The sequence below is a fragment of the Botrytis cinerea genome, chromosome 6, assembly GCF_000143535.2.
Source record: "Botrytis cinerea B05.10 chromosome 6, complete sequence".
Lineage (NCBI taxonomy): Eukaryota > Fungi > Ascomycota > Leotiomycetes > Helotiales > Sclerotiniaceae > Botrytis > Botrytis cinerea.
This window is the reverse complement of record NC_037315.1, coordinates 2,537,806-2,562,064: the sequence shown is the minus strand read 5'-3', so window position 1 is coordinate 2,562,064 and position 24,259 is coordinate 2,537,806. Positions and strand designations below refer to the sequence as shown.

The 24,259-nt window shown below is 43.2% G+C and overlaps 7 protein-coding genes across 8 annotated transcripts; 5 read left to right on the top strand and 2 right to left on the bottom strand.

The window, feature by feature from the left end:
- Positions 1–310: 310 nt before the first annotated feature.
- BCIN_06g07220 (hypothetical protein) lies at positions 311–2,122 on the bottom strand. The gene is made up of 3 exons (XM_001546704.2): positions 1,654–2,122; positions 707–1,564; positions 311–636 (listed from the first exon to the last, which is right to left on the bottom strand). Exons 1-3 carry the CDS (start codon positions 1,777–1,779, stop codon positions 544–546), a joined length of 1,077 nt encoding a protein of 358 aa, XP_001546754.1. The 5' UTR covers positions 1,780–2,122; the 3' UTR covers positions 311–543.
- Positions 2,123–4,557: 2,435 nt separating this feature from the next.
- On the top strand, positions 4,558–5,803 carry BCIN_06g07210 (hypothetical protein). The gene is made up of 2 exons (XM_024693728.1): positions 4,558–5,189; positions 5,237–5,803. Exons 1-2 carry the CDS (start codon positions 4,656–4,658, stop codon positions 5,402–5,404), a joined length of 702 nt encoding a protein of 233 aa, XP_024549514.1. The 5' UTR covers positions 4,558–4,655; the 3' UTR covers positions 5,405–5,803.
- A 1,095-nt stretch (positions 5,804–6,898) lies between these two features.
- Positions 6,899–10,275, top strand: BCIN_06g07200 (hypothetical protein). Its single transcript, XM_024693727.1, has 3 exons — positions 6,899–7,968; positions 8,018–9,102; positions 9,193–10,275. Exons 1-3 carry the CDS (start codon positions 7,195–7,197, stop codon positions 9,947–9,949), a joined length of 2,616 nt encoding a protein of 871 aa, XP_024549513.1. The 5' UTR covers positions 6,899–7,194; the 3' UTR covers positions 9,950–10,275.
- A 264-nt stretch (positions 10,276–10,539) lies between these two features.
- Positions 10,540–15,982, top strand: BCIN_06g07190 (hypothetical protein). Of its 2 annotated transcripts, none has more exons than XM_024693725.1 (8): positions 10,540–11,053; positions 11,113–11,390; positions 11,517–11,900; positions 11,947–12,012; positions 12,079–12,196; positions 12,244–14,770; positions 14,822–15,090; positions 15,145–15,982. In XM_024693725.1, the coding sequence occupies exons 4-8, from the start codon at positions 11,992–11,994 to the stop codon at positions 15,819–15,821; spliced, it is 3,612 nt and encodes a 1,203-aa protein (XP_024549512.1). In that variant the 5' UTR covers positions 10,540–11,053; positions 11,113–11,390; positions 11,517–11,900; positions 11,947–11,991; the 3' UTR covers positions 15,822–15,982. The 2 variants fall into 2 exon arrangements, with proteins under 2 accessions (XP_024549512.1, XP_024549511.1); XM_024693726.1 differs by having other exon boundaries at positions 10,969–10,994; positions 11,058–11,390.
- A 948-nt stretch (positions 15,983–16,930) lies between these two features.
- On the bottom strand, positions 16,931–18,428 carry BCIN_06g07180 (hypothetical protein). Its single transcript, XM_024693724.1, has 2 exons — positions 17,778–18,428; positions 16,931–17,721 (listed from the first exon to the last, which is right to left on the bottom strand). Exons 1-2 carry the CDS (start codon positions 18,139–18,141, stop codon positions 17,105–17,107), a joined length of 981 nt encoding a protein of 326 aa, XP_024549510.1. The 5' UTR covers positions 18,142–18,428; the 3' UTR covers positions 16,931–17,104.
- Positions 18,429–19,379: 951 nt separating this feature from the next.
- On the top strand, positions 19,380–21,453 carry BCIN_06g07170 (hypothetical protein). The gene has a single exon (XM_024693723.1). It carries the CDS (start codon positions 19,523–19,525, stop codon positions 21,332–21,334), a length of 1,812 nt encoding a protein of 603 aa, XP_024549509.1. The 5' UTR covers positions 19,380–19,522; the 3' UTR covers positions 21,335–21,453.
- A 717-nt stretch (positions 21,454–22,170) lies between these two features.
- On the top strand, positions 22,171–24,152 carry BCIN_06g07160 (hypothetical protein). The gene is made up of 4 exons (XM_001546714.2): positions 22,171–22,484; positions 22,565–22,749; positions 22,821–23,347; positions 23,406–24,152. The coding sequence occupies exons 1-4, from the start codon at positions 22,394–22,396 to the stop codon at positions 23,851–23,853; spliced, it is 1,251 nt and encodes a 416-aa protein (XP_001546764.1). The 5' UTR covers positions 22,171–22,393; the 3' UTR covers positions 23,854–24,152.
- Positions 24,153–24,259: the final 107 nt, after the last annotated feature.

Sequence of the window (24,259 nt, the reverse complement as noted above, 5' to 3'; positions counted from 1 at the left end):
GAAACTTTGGTCTAAGAGAGTATGCGGTGAGTTTTTTTATTCTTCAGGTGAAATTAGGAACAAATGTGATGAATTTTGATGAATTTGAATGAAAGACAAACAATTAAATTATGTCATGTAGGAAATATGAGACGAGTATCTCCGTTCCATGAACTAGACGAAATACTGGAAATATCTGATAGAATGCAATCAGACAGATGTTTCCGATTCTTCCGTTGTATCATTGCCTCTCATCGTAGAAATTATACCAATAACATGGATAAATTGTAGACAACATGTTCACCAAACTGCCATCCATTAATCAAGCATTTGACAGGAAAGCATTGAATTATTAATTTTCCATATAATAGCCGAGAGACATTCACTATAAGAATCGTCCCGATTAACCAGCTTGGCCCATTCCGTAATTACACCCCAATGAAACAAGAAAAAGTAGTCACCCGTTAATTATCAGCTAAATACCTCAGAATTCCCGACCAGAATCTAAACCATTACACAATACCGTCCCATTGTTGTCATTTATATTACATCTGGAAACAAGATTTAAAGAATATGTCTTCTAGCAGCGAACACAAATGCTCCAATAATAGCAGCAATCGATCCACCGACGAAGATGAAAACAACAAGTACGAAAATCTACGACGAGCATAGAATTAGTAATGAATGTAAGACGTGGCAGTGAAGCGGGCAAATGATAAGAACTTACGATTAGGTAGTGACGCTCAGCTCTGCGAAGACTGGCTCTCTCCAAATCACTCTCGTCTCTGGCGACAGGTGCATCCACATGATCATCTAGACGTTGTTCGAGAGCTGCTGATGGGTTCGGTCCAGTATACTCAATACCTGTCGCAGCTGACGCAGGACCAAGGTTAATGACAGGCGAAGCAGGCAAGAGGTTAGATGGAGCAGTGCACTCATGATCATGATTAATTAAGGCAGAGCAGTTGCTGATCACACTCTTAGAGCGAGCGACAGAAGTTGACGAGGCCCCATCATATACAAGCCACTCATCTGAGACATTCATGTAGCCGTTAACAACATTGTGAACCCATTCGCGATCCGAAGCAGTACTACTACCAAAAGTAGGTGCGCGCGTGAGTCTAGCAGAAGTGCCCTCGCAGCGAAAAGCAGCAAGATCACCTTCCGATCCCCAACTCGTGAGGCTTGGGTCGCGAGGAGCAGGGCGGAAGAAATTGGGGCCAAAGACCGGGTGCCAGTTTGCGTCAGCAAGCTGGTCTTGCATGGAGCTATCCCCGCAGTTTTGCAATGGAGAAATAGCACTGAGGTATGTCGTATTGGGTTGACGGAAGTTGAGGATTCCACGCCAAACTTCGGTCTCGGCAGTGTCATGTGCGAGATTGTAGTAAGCAAGATCGGAGACACGAAGTCGATTTTGCGGGGAAATGCCTTTGAACGAATTAAATTGTGCAATTAGAGTTGCGCATCGAGCTTCCAACTCCAAGGGATGAACGGAAGTTTGGATGCAGAATGTTGGGTCATCTTGGAGTTTATCGACTTCGAGATATCCTGCAGGAAGGACTGCGCCATAGTGAGCCGACTTTAACTATTATGGAACAACAAAAATTAGTAGGGGTTCCTCGAGCAAGGAAAGGAAATAGTTGAATCTCGGATTGGATTCTCAAATTCACTTACAAATTCCTCCCATTCAGCAACAGCATGAGGATTATAATAATCACCATGAGTTTGAATAGACTGTTGTTCCACCTTGTTTGGAATTGTTGTCTTTTGTTTTCCCATTGGTACTTTGAATTCGTCCATGTTGATTGCTATCGATCTATCTTATTGATCAATGGATGGGGAAAAGTTGTTGTTTCTCAAAGTTGTTTTCTTGAAAGAAGCTGAGTCGAGATTGTTATGGAAGGGGATCTTCCGAAACCGGATCAATTGTTGTTGACGCGACGTGACAGCTTCACCTTCGGAGAGAATGGTATCTTCTGGATAAGAAAAGTGAAGACTGTAAAGAATATGAAAGAAGGGCCTTTGGAGTAATCACCTCTTATTTTGGAATTGTCTAGTATTACAAGTTTTGAATGAACCCATTGACAAGTGTCAATTTTCAATTCATAGCATAGAAAGATCACACTTGATACAATCTTTTTCCTGTGTTTGATTTAAGAAACATATATAATGGAAGATATTGAAAGATTAGAAGAAGTCTCCTGATAACCTGACGCTGATAACAAGGAGTTATAGAAGGAAGTATGGTATTGAAATGGAAGAAACATCTTTTATAGACAGAATTTCTTCCTTGAACATGATCTTGAATACCGTGGTACTCACTGACAATACCCATATTGAGAACATCAGTGGAACAACCTTTAAGAGATCCCTAACATTGCCCACTATTGCAATGTACCATAGATTTGTATGGCTAGGTAAGAATAGACATAATTGAGAGAAAAGAAGTAGGCACTATGAAGAGTAAGTTACACAAAGTATTGCTTTGTCGTGTTTCTGAGTCACCAAATTGACATCAAACATACTCACTTCCATAAGCGACCATAATGATCAGAATTCCTCACCAATTCCTTTCTACTAGTGAGAGTTGTATGGTAGAAGAGTTTATTAGCTTTGCCTTCTGGCTAAGTAGGTTGTTGTCTCAGAGATAGACAGAAAGACTTATCCCTTGTGCATCCCAAAAGGAGAAGAGAGACCATATCAAACAGCTATGGCATTGTTTATTGCTGATCAGCACAGTTTTGATATCATGGACACCTCAGCCATGATACTTGGCAGATTCCGAGAAACGACCCAGGACTCGCCCCAAACCAATAACTCCGCATCATAAGCACATAGACTAAGCAAGCTGCGGCTCACCCAAACGCCATTTTATGCATCACATCCTGCAAGTCAACTTCATTCCATCCTCCTCCCATCTCCCCCACCAAATCCAAATCTCATATTATTACAAGGACAAGAAGTTGAAATATAGCACATTGCGTCGTTCCCATATAGAGAAGAAGCAAGCGGTACCAATCACCACGCAAATAAGTAGCATCACTGCAGACTATGATGCGATTCTGATTAGAATATGAAAGTGTGCTATGGTTCAGGAATAACTTACACCATTGAGGTCTGAGTCTTCAATGAATGTTGAATGAGTTGTAGAGTTCATCGTGTAGTTAAGAGCAAGCGCTGTGCTTAATGTGAATGTGGCGGCAAGGTGGAAATCAATATGAAGTTTGGTGACGGTTTGTAATAGTTGTGTCTTTTTAACAATCCCGCCGAGAATGAGGTGCTTTATTGAATTTTTGTTACCGCGCAGAATACTGTGAGGATCTATGGCTGCGGTGGTATTGGTAGTTGCAAATCAAGGTAACTAGATTTCATGAACAGTAGTAGCTCTCGAAGTGCTTGCGAAACCAATCAATGAGAGACTCGGCGAAAGACCACGCTTGACATTATGATGGTATGAAGAGAGCTTCTAACGAATTGCTTCTGACAATGGTAAAGGATGGAAGGAAAAGAAAAGACCTGGATTTATTTTTTGAGAATGCGAGATGAAACAATTGAGTAATTAGTGAATATTGCTTAGTATCGTAAGAAGTTCTTTTGATATCCGTCCATTACCAATATCACATCTCTCACGTAGCCACTTTAGCCTACTCTCATAATATATCGAAGAATTTTTGATCCCTTAAACTATAATAAAGAGTTTTGGGAGTGTTAAACCAAATAGCAAAGTTGTAGCAGCACAACAGAGACCCCTCGCGATTGAACCCTTTGCTGCATCGCGTGTCAAGCACTATCTCAAATGCACATATACTTGACTTGATCTCAATAGAACCATTCGAATATGCTACTGTCTGAATGCAAAAGGGCCTGTTACTAGTAACAATATTTGAGAATGCCATGGGTGCAATTGCAAAGAAAATATTCGTTGTTGTTGGGCCCCCAATTCACTGCACAAGCTTTGTACAATAATGAGTAAGACATCTCTGTATTTATTAGTACCACCAGGAGGTGAAATCAGTATTCAATTATCGCTTTTCACTATATAAAATGAGAAACAAATTGGTGTCCGTCACTGTGGGAAACGTAGTGTCGTTGTATCACGAACCACGTGATATCGATGTGATTTTTTCACGTGTTAGCCATTTTGCAAAACAATCACCAAATAAATAGACAATATTGAAACATTCGTAGATTCCGTTGTACCCGTTATATGTTATGAGAGCCTGCAATCACGTCAAAGATATTAATACCATTGCGGGGGATGTTTCTAAAATGCTCGACATCATTGGTCAACTAGTGTGCGGAAGCGAAATATGGCGAAATGGCTGCAGCCATCACACAATATTTCGGGCTCCTCTCCAAGGATAAGTGCAAAGCATAAAGATATCAATGAATCACCGCATTCAAGAGAGTTTGGACTCGTATTCTGATAGCGGCGTCAAGGTCGATTGTTTGTATAATAATTGATATTCCTCGCGAAGATAACACGAAACTCAGCCTATTATATATATTTTTGACACAATTTGAATTTTGAATGTGGAATTGGCTTAACTTTGACCTAGAAGCATACAAACGTAACATGGGCCTGAAATTTGAAAGAGTTGCTGTGATCGGTGCGGGTGTCAGTGGACTTGCGGCTGCGAGACATCTCATAGATTATGGACTCGACGTAACGATCTATGAACGATCTTCAAGACCTGGGGGCGTTTGGTGAGTTATGTTTCTATACCCAGTTCCCTCCGAAGCCACCGGGGGAAAAACTGATATTAATACGAGAACCTAGGGCATACGATGAAAGAAAACCGCTTGAATACAAATATCCATCAGTTTTACCGTCGGTTGCAGGCCTCTACTCAGACGCGGATTCAGACAGCGAGGATGTTACGTTGCAGTCAGAATTCCCCCAGGAAGAAATACTCAAGTTAAAGCACGCACCACCAGGCCCTGCATATTTTGGGTTGACAACAAACATCTCAACTAAGCTCCAAGAAATGAAAGACCATCCATGGAAGGAAGGCACAGGTGATTTTGTTAATGTGAAGGTTGTTGGTGATTATCTGAGCGATTATGCCAAAAGATTTCACCTAGAACGTTTTCTCAAGTACAATACTAAAGTCGAAACGATTAAGAAGGTAAATGGGAGATGGATTGTGAAATCAAAGCTTTTAAACAAGACTCGTGACGGAAATGTGGAATTCCTGGAAGAAGAAGAGGTAAATTGTCAAGTGAACATCTGCAAGCGAATACTGACTCGTGGCAGGTATTTGACAAAGTAGTTGTGGCGAGTGGGCATTATCACGCCAACAGAGTGCCAGACATCAAAGGATTGAGTGAATGGAGGAAACGTTATCCTGAAAGGGTTATGCATTCGAAGGCTTACAGGAAACCCCAAGAGCTTGCAGGCCAGGTTAGTAATAACACCCAATAGCACTACCGTTGACTGACTTTTGTCAGAACGTTCTTTTAATCGGGGGGAGTGTGTCCTCGACAGACATTGCTAGGGAGATCAACGGTATTGCCAAGACAGTTTATCAATCCACTCGAGGTGGCCAATTTGATCTTCCACTTGACTTTTTACCTCCAAGCGCAAAGAGAGTCGGAGAATGTGTGTCTTTTGAGTTCGAGACGGGCAGTGAAGGTCGAGGGATCGCTCATTTGAAAGATGGGACGACGCTTAGTGATATCGATAAAGTGATAGTTTGCACAGGGTATCATATTTCGTATCCGTTTCTTCATCCATATCACAACGACCTAATATCCCCAGCCGAAGCAAATGAAACAGTCCTTGTAACTGACGGAACGCAACTCCACAATCTTCACAAAGACATATTCTATATACCAGATCCAACACTTGCTTTTGTCGGTACAGCATACTACGTCTCGACCTTTTCCTTGTTCGAGTTCCAAGCCATTGCACTCGCAGCTGTGTTCGCTGGCAAAGCATACTTACCACGCGAGGAAGAGATGAGAAAAGAATATAGGCTTAGGGTAACAGAAAAGGGGTTCGGGAGAGTTTTTCATGCTTTAAATGAAGGACGAGAACCTGAGTATGTTCGTCAATTGGTAGATTGGATCAACGCAGATGCTGTGTCGAGCGGAGGACAGAAAGTAGAAGGTCACTCCGAAGAATGGTTGAAAGAAGATGAAATCAAAATGGGAAAACTCCGTAAGAGATTTGAAAAGAAGAAACAAGAGGAGAAGCAGGAAGAAAATCCTCGGATATACAATCTCAGGAGCAAAGGGGAAGTTCCCAACTCCGAATTTCAATTGTTTAACGGCAATGGGCACAGCAGAACATTAGAGGAGCAGACAGTGGGATGAGAGGGCAATTATCTTCGGAATTCCACCATTATACAAAGAACGATTGCGGTAATAAGCAGAAATGATCTCAGAATTGAAGCAAAAAAATGAACGATACATCATCACCCACTGTGTACCGTGATTAATTCGATTGATATGTCCAGAACAAGCAAACCATCCAATCTCTACCCACTATGTATGTCGTCTGATGTTTGCAATCTCAAAGCCATACTTGTGAATGGAGTGATGAGTAAGTTACTCTACCTTTCAGACGATTGTTCATAATATTCTCAGCACGACGAGAACGAGAGATGAACCGCGACGATTGCTCGACAATTCACCATATATTCATCTTGTGTAAGGTTATATAAGCAAGAATGCTATGTTGGACGTAGATGAGGATGATGATGCTCAAACTGATGCTGATACTGCTGCTGCTCTTGATGACTGAGTGGAGTGAGACCATGTTGTCGTAGAGATGAGACTGAATGAAACGAGTTGAGCGGTGGGTTGGTTGGTTGGTTAGATGATGTCTCGAGGATGTGAAAGAATAATCAACCTTGCATGAAATTTAGCGAAAGCGCGTCCAAGTGAAATCGCGACTTTCTCATAATTCAATTACGACGTGCACCATATATTTCAGACCCCCCACAACTTTCTTAAAACCCAATATAATTCATGATAATACATTCTATTTTGATATTCGAATATACGAGAATCCAATTCTGGTACTAAATATAATATCCACGAAGCTCCAATGTCGTCTTCTGCACAATAAGTCCAACCAGTTCTGAATATCGAAACGCGTCCCTCAATACCCTCTAAGACGACCCGCGGACTTTGGATTCGACTCCAGCAGAGGTGCAATATAATCTGCCATAATTGGCACATTATTTGACGCGTTTTGCATCTTCCAACATGTATTTACCACGCTCACAGCTTGCCACACTGTATCTCCACCTTCAAAAGACTCATCATCCTTTATCTCCGCCAGTCCTTATACTCGTTGCTCTCGAACCTGACGCCCTATGCGGATGTCGAATCCTTACCCAACTTCTGAAACGCGATTATATTCCTCACAAGATACAACCAATTGCTGGATATGGAGATCTGGAGAAAGCGGGCAAGAATGTTATCCAGCCCATGATGGAAAATCATGGAGGTAGTGGGGGTGTTGTGGTTTGTTTAGGTGTTGGAGGCTTAGTTGATCTGGGTGCGTTGTTGGGTTTTGATTCGGAGGCAGACGAGGCTAGTTATGGTGGCGTTGAGGTCTGGGTCGTGGATGCAAGACGTCCTTGGAACTTAGGGAATGTCTTTGGAGGTTTTCCAATGATATCGCATGAAGTAGAAGGCGGGGAAATTATATCCGAACCGCCTAAGGGTGTAGTTGGTGGCATGATTGCAAGAAATTATAAGCCAGGCAAAGGAGGAATTATTGTATTCGACGATGGGGATATTGAAGAAGACATGAAAGCGGAGAAGGACGCATACTTGGCATTGGTGGAAATGCCCGAGATGGAAGACAATGAAGATGATAGTGAGGGTAGCGACACGGAAGGCGAAAGTGATGCCAATGATCAATCTCCAGTTAGGCTGCCAGGCAAAAAGAGAAAGTCTTGGTCGGATCGGGATGAGGAAGATGATACTGACGTCGAGGATGATAGACCACGGCAGAGGCGAAGAAGCAACTCGGTAGGTATTTTAGGATGTAACAGTCTATACCTGCTAACAATGATACTAGTCAAGTCCAATTCCAGAATTTCCAACTCGTGCGCCTCAACGTGGACTTCTATCACTAAACGATCCGACAATATTCTCAGATTCACATTCGCGGTCCGTATCTCCTTCACCAGCACAACCCCCGAAACCACCCTCCCCGAGAGCGTTACGGCGAAGATTACGAAAATTGCGCCGGAAGAATGAAATGGTTCTCCAAACATACTATAATCTGGGTGCATCATATTCCGAACCCATATCTTCAATGATGTATTCCTTAGCATCAGAGTTGGGAAGAGAAGATAATGATCTCCTTTGGATGACAATAGTCGGGGTCAGTTCTCAAGAATTATATGGTCGATCTGCAATCGGAATTGCAGTAACTACAGAAAAGTCATCGCCGTCAGGATGGTTAGGCTCCCGAGGATCGCGAACTCGACAGCTTCTGCGAGATGAAGTACGACGTCTTAACCCCCCAGAACTTTCTGACTCGGCTTTTAATTCGAACCGAAATATGCCACCAGAAAACAGTGGCATTATACCGACAACAGCGCGAAGTCCAACAGATACAAGTATTCGTCTGTCCCCTGAGCCAAAATTTCTTCTTATTAGACATTGGAGTTTATATGATAGCATGTTGCATTCTCCATACTTGTCAGCGAGGTTGCACATTTGGTCAGATAGTGGGCGAAAGCGACTACACAAATTACTGGCAAAGATGGGAGTAAGTCTTGTTCAATGCAAGCAAAGTTATACTCATATGGATATGGAACTTAAAAGAGGACTTCGAACAAAACTATTGAAATACTCGGAACTTTATGGTCTAGACGATCTTGTCCCAAGTGCAGACACAGATGGAAGAGATCGTGGAGGCTCAAAGGAAGGATGGGGTTTCGTCAGAAGTTGGGGTTGGAAGGCCACACTTAGTGCTCAGGATGTTGGTGTTGTAGTCGGATCTATCTTGGAGGTTGGGAAGAAGGCAGTCACTGCTCCAGAGAATGGTGCTTGGGATCGAAGTCGAGAGACTAAGGAAACTACTGATGAAGATGGTGCTTTGGAAGGCGAGGAGTGGGTTGGGAGATTTTGGGATGCTTATGATGCCCTCGAGAAGTAAGTTTTCCCCTTGTTGTTTCGGCTATTCCTCCATAGTTCCCGAATGAAAAAAGCAAGATTTAAATACTAATTACACCCCCAAAACAGAATCGAGGAACTCAAACTTGCCCTTCCCATAGCTCAACATCTCCACCGCGCAATTCTCCGCACAGGAACCTCCCTAATCGAAAAACGACAAATCAAACACCTACGTGCCTTCCGTATGGCAGTAGTAAAAGATGGCCCAGATGTCCAACTCTTCACTCATCCAGCTGCGCTTACCAAACTCGCGCTCTGGATCGGTGAAGCAATTGCGGAACAGGAAAGAGAAAGTAAAGGAAAGCTGGGTAATGGTGGGAGAGGTACCCCGTTAGTTGTGGCAGGTTTGAACGAAGCCAGGGGTGTTTATGTGGTTGTTGGTACTGGTGGTGGAGGGGGTGGAATAGGTGGATGGGGGTTTGGTGATAAGAAGGCTGCGAGGGAAAAGGCGAAGAAGAAGGAAGAAAAAGAAGCGGCAAGAGCTTTGAGGAGGAAAAATAAAGACAAAATCCGCGAAGACAAGCGTGCGGCAAAACAAGCAGCACGAGCGGAGCGAGGTCAAGAAGATGATGATGAAGACGACGAAACCGAAGAAGAATCTTCGGAATCGGAATCAGAAGAAGAGGAAGAAGACGAAGATGAAGATGAACAGGAGAGAGGAAAGGGATTTGGAAGGAACAAATTCGGAAATGCCTTTCAGGAGGTAGTAGAGGAGACGAATGCGAGGGTGAGGATTGACAGTTTTGAACATTGTGTGGTGGAGGTTAAGAAGGAGGATTTGGGGGGCTTCTTGGAGAGTTTGAGCTTGAAAGGTGTGGTTGGTTAGGGTTTGGTCGGGCTATGAATCCGGCGGTAGAGGGTGTAAGGAAAATGGGAACGGAAACTGGGGTGAGGTGTAGATAATGATTACGAAAGCTTGACTGTGCTGGGATTACATGGGATGGGAATGGATTGCTCAATACACAGCATGGAATTGCATGGCATGGCGGATGAAAGGGTCGGGTCTTTTTGTTCGAGCACATTAGGGTTCATATATTGTATGAGTATACCTGTTTTTATGGATAGCGCGTTGGATGGATGGATAGCTGGTATGATACTCCCGGGATTAGTGCTTGAATAAACGAATGAATCGATTCAATACATATATACACACACTTCAACGATGATTTCATATCATGTTCCAACAAGTTTCCATGTACGCTTGCTATACAGTGACGGAGTGAGTAAAAGGACAGAAGGAGAACCAATTCATAGCATACGGGCCCAAGGAATGAATGGAGGCCTCCATCAATTGTTAGTAAAAGTCACGAGATATTTTATCTCGCACGGGCTAGCGGGGCAGACGAACGAATGGCTACATCTTGACCTCCCCTTGATCAGGCATCTTGTTTATCATCGTTTCTACATTCAATAATTGTACATTCCCTTCATTCGATAATCTCTATATGTCGTGGCTTGGGATATCAACGTGCTAGTAATTCACCAAGCCACCTTTTGTGGCTGTGAGAGATAGCAGCAGTATGCCTCTGAATTTGCCTTGCAATGCATCAGGATGCAGAATTGTTACATCCAATCAAACCTGGCATACGAGTAAATATATATTCGATCTCGTCCCTTGAACATCCCGTGTGTCAGCAAAATGGTGTGCCCTGGTACTTGCAGCCCCAGTAGGGCTTACATGGCAAATTTCATTGTTACTATTGCACTGGAAAAGTTATGCGAGAACTCGCAAAACTCATGGTGGCAACGATGTTATTTATGAGTAGTTAAGATCACAATCGTATCAAGATTATCCTTTCCCCCTAACAACTGTTTCTCTTCTTGCGCTTTTCGCATGCTTATTTGGTCTTGCGATTTCTATAAGTGATCGGGTATTTCCCCAAATCTCGTTTGCGCGCAATTCTTTTGCTGAAATATACCTGACAGTTACGTAGGTTCCTCCTTAATCCCCAATGGCAGAAATTACAGGCTTGAGCTTAATCCATCCAGATGACGAATTTGGGGGTCAAGCTTACGGTACCGTCGATATAGTGTTCGTTCACGGACTTCAAGGCGCAGCCACTACTAGGTTTCCGAAGAATGAGAAGACACCAGAAAAACTCTGGCTGTATGACCTTCTTCCTAATAGCTTACCCACTGCGAGGATTCTCACTTTTGGCTACCAAAGTAACGTGATTTCTCTTGTCAACTCGAACGGATCACAAATCTCAACTCTTGCTGAGAGCTTGCTCGAATCTCTCTCAGCTTTTCGAGCCCCACACCAAGAGGCTAGTCTATTTCTATCTCGCGTTGTATAATCTATCTTTCTAATTACCTACAAAGATTCTCTTATCATTACTTGCATACTATTTCAAATCTAGTCATTGTATCACTAATACTCAAAACAATATTAGGCTCCATCACGACCTCTAGTATTCGTTGCCCATAGTCTTGGAGGTCTTGTCGTTCAGAAGGCCTTGATTGTCGCGTCAACAAGGGCTCGAGCCGACTTTGTCTCCATCAAGCGTTCTACTTCTGCTATACTATTCTTTGCTACACCTTATCATACAGATCACAAAGGTATCTCCAATATCCTTCGGTATCTTTCGGGTGTGAGAAAATGTCAGGGAATCCGTGAAGATTTCATATGCGAATCTCAATTTCAGCGCAATCTAGATGACACATCTGCGCAGCTAAGGCAAATTCAAGAAGATTTTGAGCATCTTCGCGTTCAGCAGTCCTCTGAATTCAGCATTGACTATTTTTTTGAGGAGTTACCTGTCGCGAACTTTGGACTGGTAAGTGGAGAAGGCGTCCAGGAAAAGATTTCGATTAACTAAACAGGTGGTCGACGGTACATCATCGTTGAATAATTTCTCACATAGCGTTATGTTACATTCAAACCATCAAGTAAGATTCAGAGCTTTCCAAGCAATTATTCTAGTACCATGTCGTCTATCTAATAAGTTTGTCAAGACAATCTGCAAGTTCACAAGCGTCGGTGAACCGAACTTCAAGCGAGTATTAGCAACACTCAGAAGAATCCTCCGCCCAAGCGTAGAGTGTGTACCGAGCCTGCAAAAACATCAGCAAGGTGTGTCAATTTTGAATGATCTCTTGAATTCGGCATAACTTTAATAGAAATACTTCGCTGGCTGGCAATACAAAAGTCACAAATTGCCAATTCTGCAGCGCCTGGATCCGGCAAGTGGCTTATGAAAAATCGAGAGTTCAGGTCATGGCAATCGAGTGACCATAATTCTGTCCTGTGGATCCAAGGAAGCCCTGGCGCTGGTAAATCAACACTTGCTGCCAACTTTGTCAAAGATCTCAAAAATTACTCTCTGAAAGACCGGCCTGCGATCATCCTCGATCATTTTTTCCATTCCGGGTCCCCGGATACTTCCGCACGTAGTCTCCTACGCTCTTTGATCTTTCAATTAATGTCGATAAATACGAGCTCCTTGTCGGATCTCGTTTCTTTGCTTAGCCAAAAGCGAAATTGTTACCACAAGGTCGAGGAGCCCCGCAATAGCTGGGGAGAGTGGATTTCTGAAACCGTACTCACGGAAGAATTCTTGGGAACGTGTTTAGAAGCAACCGCCAAAGCCCATCAATTATACATTATCATCGACGCCCTAGACGAATGTCCCGACGGAGAGATATCTTCCATTATGTCTCTTCTATATTTTTTAAATTCGATTTCTTTGAAAAATTCAATTAAATTGTTTATCACATGTCGGCCTAGCTTGATGTACGAGAAAGCGTTCTCATGTTTACCACATCACAAAATTGTTCTAGAGAATGAAAATCAAACAGAATTACAGCAATTCGTCTCCTTCAAGATGTCGACACAATTTCCAGATTTTCCCAACCAGAAGCAGATCTCCGATACATTGTTAAAACGAGCAGCGGGTACTTTTCTTTGGGTCAAACTTGTCATACATAATCTACGAGATTTCACACATCACGAAGAGAATATCACTAAAATATCAGTTTCGCGAATTCCTACAAGCTTAGATGATGTATATAACGCGATCTACGAATACGTACTTCGAGTAGAGTCAAGGGCTGTACTGAGACTTCTAGGTTGGGTTGTGTTTGCCAGACGGCCATTTTCTCTCAGGGAACTGAAAGTTGCTATGGATGTCTATGAACGTTCAATAACAGTATCAAGTCAAAGTTCTCGACATATTACTCAAGATCAGACCCTATCGCCATACCAAGTTAGCATTGAAGTTTTAATCGCATCCTGTCATGGACTATTAGAAGTTGAGGGAGCAGATGGAATTGTTTCCCTTGTCCACCTAAGCGCCCGAACATTTTTGATATCAAGAGCCGCCTCGGAGAATCCTCAGCTAGGGTATTCTGATGCCAAATACTTCAATAATACGCACATTTCTATTGCTGAAGTATGCGTCACTTATTTAGCATTTAGATCTCTCGACGACAAATCAGATGTAAATTTTGATTTTGACAACTCCGGTTTCTTGCAATATGCCGTCGTTCACTGGGTTGAACACGCAAGAGCAGCTGATCGCCCTGGCGTATCATACCAGCCTCTCTTCAAAAGTTTGAATTCGCGATCACCAAACTTTCTGAAATTCTGGATTGCCCAATATCAAAAGCATGTAAACTCACGTAGTTCCTCAAAGTATATGTTAGAAGGGTGGACAGCTCTCCACATCTCCGCTGCTTTTGGAATTTACAATCTTGTTCAAACTATACTAGAGCTCGGAGAGGTACAGTGCTTTGATACCAGAGACGCGTATGGGCGTACTGCTTTATCACTGGCCGCTGAGAACAATCATGTATCTGTACTTCAACTTCTCCTGGAAGCAGGAGCAAGCATTACTACTCGAGACAATCGATATGGTCTTTCTCCACTGGAATGGGCAGTTTTACAAGGCAATGTTAAAATAGTTGAGATACTTATGGAAAAAGCAATTTCTTGGTCCGGCACTTCCTTACTCTCTATCGCAGCGGCAAGAGGGCATGAGTCGCTTGTAAAGTTGCTATTGGAGAAACGTGCCACTATTAACTCTCTAGATCAGTACTGGGGATGTACAGCTCTTCACCTTGCAGCCGGGTATGGGCATACAGCTATTGCATCTCTACTTCTTTCCTGTGGTGCCGACCCGAATATTATCGATATATCTAAGAAGCAAACGCCACTATACTATGCCATATACAAGGGTCGTCACGCGACTACCAAGATTCTGTTGGATTATGGCGCCAAGATGGGTGGGACATCCAAGAAATCATTCCTATTGCCTGATTCACCCCAATCTAGTTCTTGGCCTGATCGGGTTGGTACCTCAATTTTAAGAGATCTAGAAATCAGACTACGTACTTGTACGCAAGACTCCGAGGTCAGCGGGCAATCAAGTTCGGGTAATTGCAATAAAGGTACCTCTGGAAACTCCAGCAGTGGACGTAAGAAAAGATCACATCAGGACTTCCAAAGTGGCGGCTCTGGTGGGAGTGGTGGCTTGGGCGATGGACCCAACAAACAGCCCACATTAGAGCCCACTTCTTCAAAAGATCCTACCACGAGTGATCTTGGGTTAAATCTTGCTTGCCCCTACTTTAAGCACGATCCGGGAAGATACGGACCAAACAGAGCTTGCCGTGGACCCCCTGGCTACCCAGATATGAATAGATTAAAGTAGGACACGTTCTTCATTTGCGCTAATTTGGCATGCTAACTTTGAGCTAGGCAGCATTTGTATAAAGCACATTCTCTAAAAATATGTCGAAAGTGTCATTTGATTTGCAATGGCGAGATTGAGCTTCAAGAGCATTACGACATTCCAGTATGTGCCGCAATGTTTCAACGGGACTACGCCGATGGATTTGATGATTCTCAGCGTGATAAGCTCAAAAGGCGAACAGAGAAGAGGAACCACTTGGATAAAGCGCAGTATTGGACAGCGGTGTACAAAATACTGTTTCCAAACACCGACGATGCAAACATGCCAACACCATGTAAGTGACTTTTTAACGCAGACAATTGAAACACTGCCTGATTTCTGAGTACAGGGCACGAAGAAAACATAAACAGAAGGCTATATGACGAGTCTTGTGCTCTTTCGCGACTTCAGGATTCCACCCTCAGAAGCGAGCTTTCCCAACATGTTCAAAGCCAAGAAGCAATCAATGCTATATTAAACATCATCAACAGACATCAGACCGAATCTTCCGGGACAACTACTACTAGACCGATGCCGAGACAGTCTTCTCAACTGTCAGAGCGACAGCACCCTGGGGCTTCTCAAAACCAAGTGTATGAACCACCGCCTCTTGGGCGAAATCCACTTGATCGGCACAACTCTCAAATGATGCCTTTTGATTCTCTACCTTACTTCATGATGGAGCCTTCCAGTGACTCTGGCTTTTATGAATATTCACTTAATGATGACTTTAGTCGGGATGCTGTAACGGAGGCTGCTGGATCAATGATGGGAGAACACGAAACTGCGATAAACGCGCCAATACTGACACAAAACCAGTCAACAGCTCCGGAGACGCAAACTAATAGCGACAATATACTCCGGGCTCAAATACATGCCTCAAGCGAAGATCTTCCGACTTCGTCCAGCCTTCATGATATCTTTGATCTGGACCAAAGTCAGTATTTGCAACTCCTAAAAGAGCCTATGTTCAACGATTATCAAGATCAAGATCAAAACACAGATGAAGAAAAGAATAGCATTTGAAAGGAAATAGGCTTGATTTTGTAGAATCTTTAGCCTTCGCCATACTTTTAACGACAGAGAAGTCCACGCAAAAGCCAGAAAGATCGTTACAGTGACCAAAAACAGTTTGCTTTGGAACATCTACTCTCAAAACTGACAAATGATACAATAGCAACAAAACAAAACAATATGAAAACTTTATCATCTGTTTATAAGCTAGAACTTTTGAGGAAAAGAGACAACAACACTGTAATGGGCTAAGTGACTTCCCACAATCCCAAGTTTCTCCTGCTTCTTCCCCTCGATGAATTGAATTCCTCTATCTCCTAACCCTGCTTTTAACAGATCAACATGTTTCGAAGGATTTTCAAATAGCGATGATGTGTTTCATCTCCAATACATACTGGCCATGCCATACATTTCACTCTTCCATTCCCGTACCCCAAAGCCTCTATCCCCACCCTCTAGTCTATACTTCACCCCCCCCTCCACAAATCCCCCTCATTCCAATCCTCACTTATTTGATTCCCCAAACACACCCATCAAATCCCTCATCACCCCTTCCATTTTCTTTTCACTCCTACTACTAGAAGATGCGGGCAAATTGTTCGCTAGTCGCTCGATGGCTGTACTGGGACTGTGAAGATAGTGCGACAGCATTGGAGGGGTGGTCTCTGCTTGTAGATCTCTGTGATGATAGCGAGGGACGAGTTAGTTATGTGGTGGGTTGGTTGGTAAAGGGGAATTTGTAAAGGGGGGTGGTGAGACGGGGGGCAGTTTGGTGATGGGGAGTTTCTTACTTGAGAGAGCTTTCTACGCTGTTTCTTGCTTGGGCTTGGGATTTTTGCGGTGTCATGGTGGGATGTAGGGTTTGAGGGCGTAGATAGCTGTGAGGTGTAAAATTCTGTATTTGGAATATCAGCATCAGGGAAATCGACTGACGGTCTCATGAGTGAGGAATACGAACCTCAGTTCAAGGAACCTTTTTCTTTTTCTATCTTTTCGCGAGTATTTGCAACAAGTATGGCGGTTTGTGATCACTGTGAAATCTGGTACACGTCTCTGGTGCATATTTATATACTGGAGAATAGTTATAGTTAGATGTGTAAAGCAATTCGCATGTTGTGCAATGCGTCGCAAAACTAGAATCGTTATTATAGTGTATCTGTATTGCAAATTTATGAAAAAGCCAAGACTTTCGCTTGAGGATATCCATCAATCGGGTGTCCTACAGGGCTGGGGAGCTCATTATAAGCTACACAAAGCTCATGGCATTGGAGAAAACAAGAAAATGAAATTGTAAGCTATCTAGTACTTGTTGCCTTTTCAAAGACTTCCAAGGTGTGAGTAAAGACTTTCTCTCGCCAACCTTTTTCTCGATAGTATTCTAATGCGTCGTTTGAAGAAGTGATAACCTCGCTTTTGTCATCTACTCTCCATGTCTTGCCATTCTCAAACCTATCGCTTGTCAATAGAAATGCCTGCCTGGCACCACAATCTGCTGTCGAGATACCAAAGATCTTCTGTATCACACTAAATGAAGTCCCGATGAGCGGCACCAGAATCTTTCCTAGCAGACCAAAAGAGTCTGGCGCAGTCAACCGAGAAAAGTTGTCGCTAGCTACCAGTCCAGGAAACGAGTGTATGAAAGTGATGTTCATGTTTGCGTCATTCTGGGATAGATATTCCAATGCTAGCGTCATCATCGTGGTAGTATGGTTGATAGCTACACGAGGGCCAAAGTTTTCGGGATTAAGAAGTCCGATATCTTCATCTTGCATTTTCAGCTCTTGCCCTGCGTTCAGGACGCTCAGGACGCGCGGACGTGAAGAAGAGCAGAGTAATGGGAGGAGGTTGGTCAGAAGTCGCATTCGTGTGTAGTACGATAGAGCGAAAGTTATTTCTAGGCCCTCTTTCGTGTCTATAGAATATTAGATATAGATAGCACAGAAGAAAGGAGTTGATGGGGTTGTATACATTGTGGTACATTCAGGGGAATGCATCCTTGGCTCATATACAAGAAATCCACCCGTTCTTCAGCATCCAGAATCTGCTTACAAGCAGCGTCGATATTGAGAATTAACGAGGTTTCGACTTCAAGAAACTCGAGCTTCATTTGAGGGTTTAGACTATGGAGTCTCTCGCGCTGAGCAGCAAATCTCGTCGCTGATCTTCCCAACACGTAAAAAGTGGGGGATTGCAGCATCTTTGCTAGGGCTTCAAGAGTAGAGGCACCGATGTTGCTGGTTGCTCCGGCAAAGACACATATGAGACCTTGGGGACCGTCATTGTTCTTGCCGAAGCTAGCGTTTGCTTCAATGATTTCTGGAATTTTAACCATGTTTGGTGGAGAGACAGAGTCGATTTTGCTGGCCTTCCTTTAGTGAAAGAACTTCAGAAACATCCAGTTTAATACCATTGACGGATCTCCGTCGTCCGGGTTGTATCTCCGTCAGCTTACATCATCCGCTCACAACGACCATTTCTTCGGCCCTCTATCTCATCATTGTGATTTTTAGATGTACCTCTATTCTCTTAGAGAAATCAGAGTCAAACAGAGATCTCCTCGCCTCGGATCGCGGGTTTTTGGTCGACCATATAAAAAATTCTACCTGGTCGGCCGTGAGCTGTGTGTGACTCGTGGTGCCCGGCGGCTTTGGTCACTGGATTTTGTGCGCAACAGAATGATGCTTATGTAATGATGAGTTCGGCATTTCTGATGCCGATGCTCCGTTGATAACCTTAAGCGAAACAAACCAACTTCACCCAGATCATGAACGACAACAACAACAATAACAACAACGAGACGTTCACGATAGTATCTTCATGAATTGTACAGATATACGTTCATTGATTGTATTCTTATCCTGAGCCTTTACGACGATTGAAGTTCTATCACACTAACACACAACATCATCCTCTAGCTTATAGTGTTCAGCTACATGTTCAAGATACTTCCCGGCGCCTATTTGAACCGTACCTTCATCCTATTATCAATATATATTTCCCTTTGCTATGCAGACTTCCCTCACCCGAGAACCAATTCGGACTTCAATTATCGCGGGTATAGGGGCGCCTAATTTGTTTTATTCAGAATGTATTTGAGACGCCAAACTATCGAATGCGAAGACGGTGGTGTACATTGGTGGCCACGTCGGCCATGACCTGCCCGAACCGTCAACAACATACATCATCATTCGTTATTGCCTTCGCACTCTCCTTGCCATGGCCATGTTACAGGTCTTTATGCAAGAAGTTTTCCTCGCTTAGAGTGGCGGTCATGAAGACCTGATCTCAATCTTGAGCAGTAATTTTCCGCAGTCAAATATTAATACAACGAAGGATTCTCTGTTGGATTTCTAACATTTTCCAACATCAACTCTCATTTGATTTCAATATTTGCATAGCTTGTTCTATATTTACAGCATTCTTTTTCCTATCTCCTGGCAAGACTTTGTAGGTCCTGTTTTCTTTTCTAGGGCCAATTATTCTAGTTTCATAAGTTGAGATTAGAGCTACTAAGAAACCTTCTTGGCCCAAGGATCCATTCATTTATTTTGGTTGTTATATTCATTCGTTGGTAAGAAGGATTCTTCCATTCCCACACGGGAATCACGATGTGTTGTCGTCCCAAGTAGATCGAGGTAATATTTTACTGCCTTATGAGTTAACAATCGTATAAACCGCGATAAAATAACTTGGAATAGCCCTGATATCTCGGTATGGGGTTGCTGGATTACTTCCGCAGACTAAAAAAGAATTCCCGTCATGAGAACCACACCAGTCACACACAAGAATCATCACAGAGCAAGACTAGCAAGACTAACAAGACTCACCGGACTAATGTGACGAATGATGGATCTTCAAGAGATCCTCTACATGATAAGCAACATGGAAAACAAACCCCCTCATCGCAGAGAAGTGAGCATCGAAATGGAAACTCCCGCCAGACAAATCACGCGTATAAAATATCTGATTCGGTGAAAGAGCAACTCAAATCTATCGAAAATTACATCGATCGTTCGAATAAGAAACGTCACATCCCCATTGAATTCGATATCATTATTCTTGAAGTTCCACTCGAAATTGACCGGAATTTGACAGAACCAAGATCCGACTCTCAAATCAGATTCATATGTAGGCCTGAAAAGCGTTGGGACGACCTTTATTCACGAGAATTACGTAGTGCTTGCAGAAAATTAAAGTGGCACACAGGTGATCAGTGGCGTCCTTGTAATTTGCATCCAGACGTCCGAGATAGATTGTTTAAAGCAACTGCTAGAGATTACCCGGTCTACAAACCAAACAAGAAAGGCATTGTTATACGGGAATCTCCACAGGATTATCAGATATGCCAGCGCATTGATCTTCTTCGCGACTGCGAGTCAAAATCTGAATATGACTCTGAGTTGAAGAAAATAGTGAACGATATTCAAAAATACATCAAAAGCCATAAGGATCAGTTCGAGGACATGCGGTCCGAATCGAAAAAGAGCATCATAACACCGAGAGAATTGATCAAAAAATGGCAGAAAGAGTATCATTTCGAATTTAGGAACGTACTGCGTTGGCTAAAGAAAGACGTTCAAAGCCATCGTGTGAGCCATGAGGAAGGCAAGCATGGACATTCCACAAAAAAAAGGGTGGAACGATTGAAATCGCGCGAGCATAGCGGCACGGAAAGTCATGAATCTAGCAGAATAAATAGACCACACGATTCTGCTATTTCCCTTCCCGCCACCAATAAACAAACTCAATCTAAACCACGTGCACGTGAATCATCAAAGTATGGTTCCGACAGTGGCACATCTACATCTACACATCCGCGCCGAGTAAAAGGACGAGACAATCCTGCTGTGTCACTTTCGGGCACTGGTAAACGAGCTCCATCCAAATCACATATATATGAATCATCAGATTATGGTCCGGGCAGTGGCACACCTATACACCAGCGTAAAAAAGCCGGCTCCAGGTCGCCGGTTCGGCGTGAGCTTCAAAGCCAGTCAAAACACGATGCTCCAAAAAAGACACACGACCATTCGCGACCACTGTTAATAACCACCGATTCGTCGCCAAGTGAGTGCAAACGAGGGACGTCCCCTGGTAAATCTGCACATAGAGAATCTCCTAGAAACACGCCTCGCACGCCTCGCACGCCTCACACACCTCGCAAGTCTTTGCCCCAATCTTCAACACCATCACATCATGGAAATCAGAACTCTCCTGCACGGCCTGGATCTAGTGATCGCCGAGTAACTCGTGAAAGGAGTAATCCAGACTTGCCGGCTCCCAGCACAAGTCAATGGCAATCACACCCTCACCTCCAAATTCCTCAACCTCAACAACATTCAAACTCAAAACCATATTCACCAACAACTCGTAACAGAAGAGACGGATACCCGAAGCCGCCCCATCAAGATTCACTTTCAGTATCACCTTTATCATCACCCTTAAAATTAAACAATACGCCATGGGAAGAGATGACGGACGATGAAAAAGCAAGACATCATAAGGAATTTGCAGAGGAACGTTAGTCAGGGCGCGTCAATGGCTAAATCCTTATAGCTCATGTATTTTCATGCACGTTTTTGTGTTTATTTACTTAGCATTTGTATGTACATAAAAAATTACATTAGAATTAAAAAGAAAATCATTTCCCTTTCTATGATATATGCTGATCTTCTGTAGCATTCAAGATTGAAGAATACCATCCAAATACTTGGATAGTTCAAGACATCTTTGCTGAACTGAAAATTCATTATGGTGCAGAGATAATTTTGCATTCTCCCTTCTGTTCGTTGATGCTCAACTTTCATATAATCCAATCCCTTCCGCTATCCATCACTTAATCCACATTCAATAGCTTGACCAGCGGCATTGTCATTGAATATTGTGGTAATTTTCTGGCTCGGCTTTCTCGTCTCTCAGTATATTATGGGTCTTTTCACATATTGGATCAAGGACTGATGCGCCGTTGACCTATTGTATGAGGAACGCTAGTTATCTTGAAGCACACCTAGATTGATGTCAAAGTGAAGAACAAGACACACATCTAAGTCAAAACAACGCTTACTGTTTAGATTTGATGGAACACTTTTCGGGGATTTCCTGAATACTCCGGAGTTATTGCGACCGAAAAACAATTTCGCTAAATTCAGGGGTTGTATTATCGTACTATCTCAATTCTTCATCGAGAAATTGCGATGTTGGTATCGATGTCTCTTAATCATGTTTTGCGTGATTGGGCCTTCGAAACTTTTACCTTCCTGATTAGATGTGATCCACAAACGAACCGCTTATTCCGGCTCAGATCACGTCATTGAACCAATTAGGTCTGATATGAATGAAGGATCGGTATAGAGAAATATTCGGGATAGGAACTTCGGTATAAGCATCATTTGTACCTGCAGCACTAGCACCAATGATCTTACGGCGTGAGTCACTGTCATATAATTACCCCGCGATCCATTTCGACCAATATGGAAATATGTCCGCTCACCACAACGTTTATAAACACCATAGTAATGCTCAATCTATCTATATGTTTCCAAATCACTAAAATTCGAAACGCAATTTCTTTCTACTCAGCAAAAATGTCGACCTCACGTCTTACAAGTAAAGACATCGGATACGTTCCCGGCCAACTCCCACCAGGACCCAAAAACTCCATCCTCGATGTTCCAGGTTAGTTGTCCTAAGACCTCGTGTCACAAGAACATCCCATTAGTTCTTGAATTGGAAGCAGAAATTCTAACATTACTTAGGAGTTCATGTCGGCCAAAATACCGTTGGAAATGATGGCGAAGATGTCCGTAAAGGTGTTACTGTCATTTTTCCCCGCCATCCTGATGATATCACCATCCCCTGTTATGCGGGACTCCACACGCTTAACGGAAACGGAGAATTGACAGGAAATTACCAGATTAAAGATTGGGGATATTCTAATACCGTAAGTCTCTTTTCTCTCCTATCCAATAGATGAATATAAAAGCGTTGGGCCAATTAATCTAACGAAAATAGCCAATCGCGATAACCAATTCTCTCTCACTGGGAACCGTCTACCAAGCTCTCTGGCAGCGCGTTCTCGATCTTGCTGCAAAGAAAGAAACTCCCGTTAAAGAAATCTCTCACAATTACGGTACACCTATTGTAGGAGAAACCGCGGATTTAATCCTTAACGATGTTTACAAATCCCCATTAACTCTCGAAGAGGTAAAACCTGCGCTCGAAAACGCATTGACGCAAAAAGAAGTTCAAGAAGGTCAGTTTGGAGGTGGAGCCGGTATGACTTGTCATTTGTTTCCTGGTGGGACGGGGACTAGTTCGAGGGTTTTCGGAGAGGTGCCTTGGGAGAGTGGGGAGGGAGAGAAGAAATTCACGGTCGGGGTGCTGGTGCAGAGTAATTATGGACATTTGAGGGATTTTATAGTTGGCGGAGTGCCGATTGGAAGGTTGTTGTTGAAAGAGAGTAAGGAGTTAGAGGAGAAGGAGAGGGCAAGTGAGAAGAATGGAAAGATTGGAGAAGGGAGTATTATTATTATCCTCATGTATGTTTCCGTCTATGGTATTATCGTGCAGTATGAGTTGCAGCTAACAAAACCATAGCACCGATGCGCCACTTCTCCCTCACCAACTCAACCGCGTAGCCCGTCACTGCGCAGTGGGACTTTCCCAAGTTGGAGGCCACGGTGTTGGTCGCAATCACTCCGGCGATATTATTCTCGCTCTCTCTACCGGCAACAAACCCACAGAGACAGTCGACACGCCACAAGTCAATGGACTTTCAAAGATCGAAGTAAATGATATCAAAGTCATCCGAAATGAAAGTATCGAGACACTTTTCCGAGCCGCGAGTGAAGCGACCGAGGAAGCGATTTTGAATTCGATTATTGCGGGGAGAGATGGGAGAACGGGAGTCAATGGGTATAGATTGGAGGGAATCCCAGTAGAGAAAGTGAGGGAGTTGGTGGCGAAGTATAGAGTAAATATTGGTGATGAGAGTTGTCTTACTTCGGGGGAGTATCTTGCGTTGCCAAATAAGGGTGCACAGTGAGAGGGTATGCAGTGCCTTGAATGAGAAAAGAGTCATCTAAGCTTCTCGACTGAATGTGTTAGATGAAGAAATTAACTATGTTGCTCTCACAGACTAGTAAATCCGCAACTCTGTTTTTTATTGGGAATGGATCTTGAGCAAGGATCTTGGAAGAACTTATACCAATCTGCAACTGAGAGGTATGATGAGATTGAAGAATTGAATTCGAAAAAAGTCATATCAGTTTGTCATGAGTCGAGTCGAGTAGATCAGATAGAATATTATGATTAAACACAATGAAAAACGATCGGGTGTTCGCATGCAATTGTTCCGAAGCTGCAGACTTCACATAAATAAGAGAGTTTTCATCCAAGGAGGCACGCATACGTGTCATTTACATTGATGAGAATCATTATGAAAGCCCAGA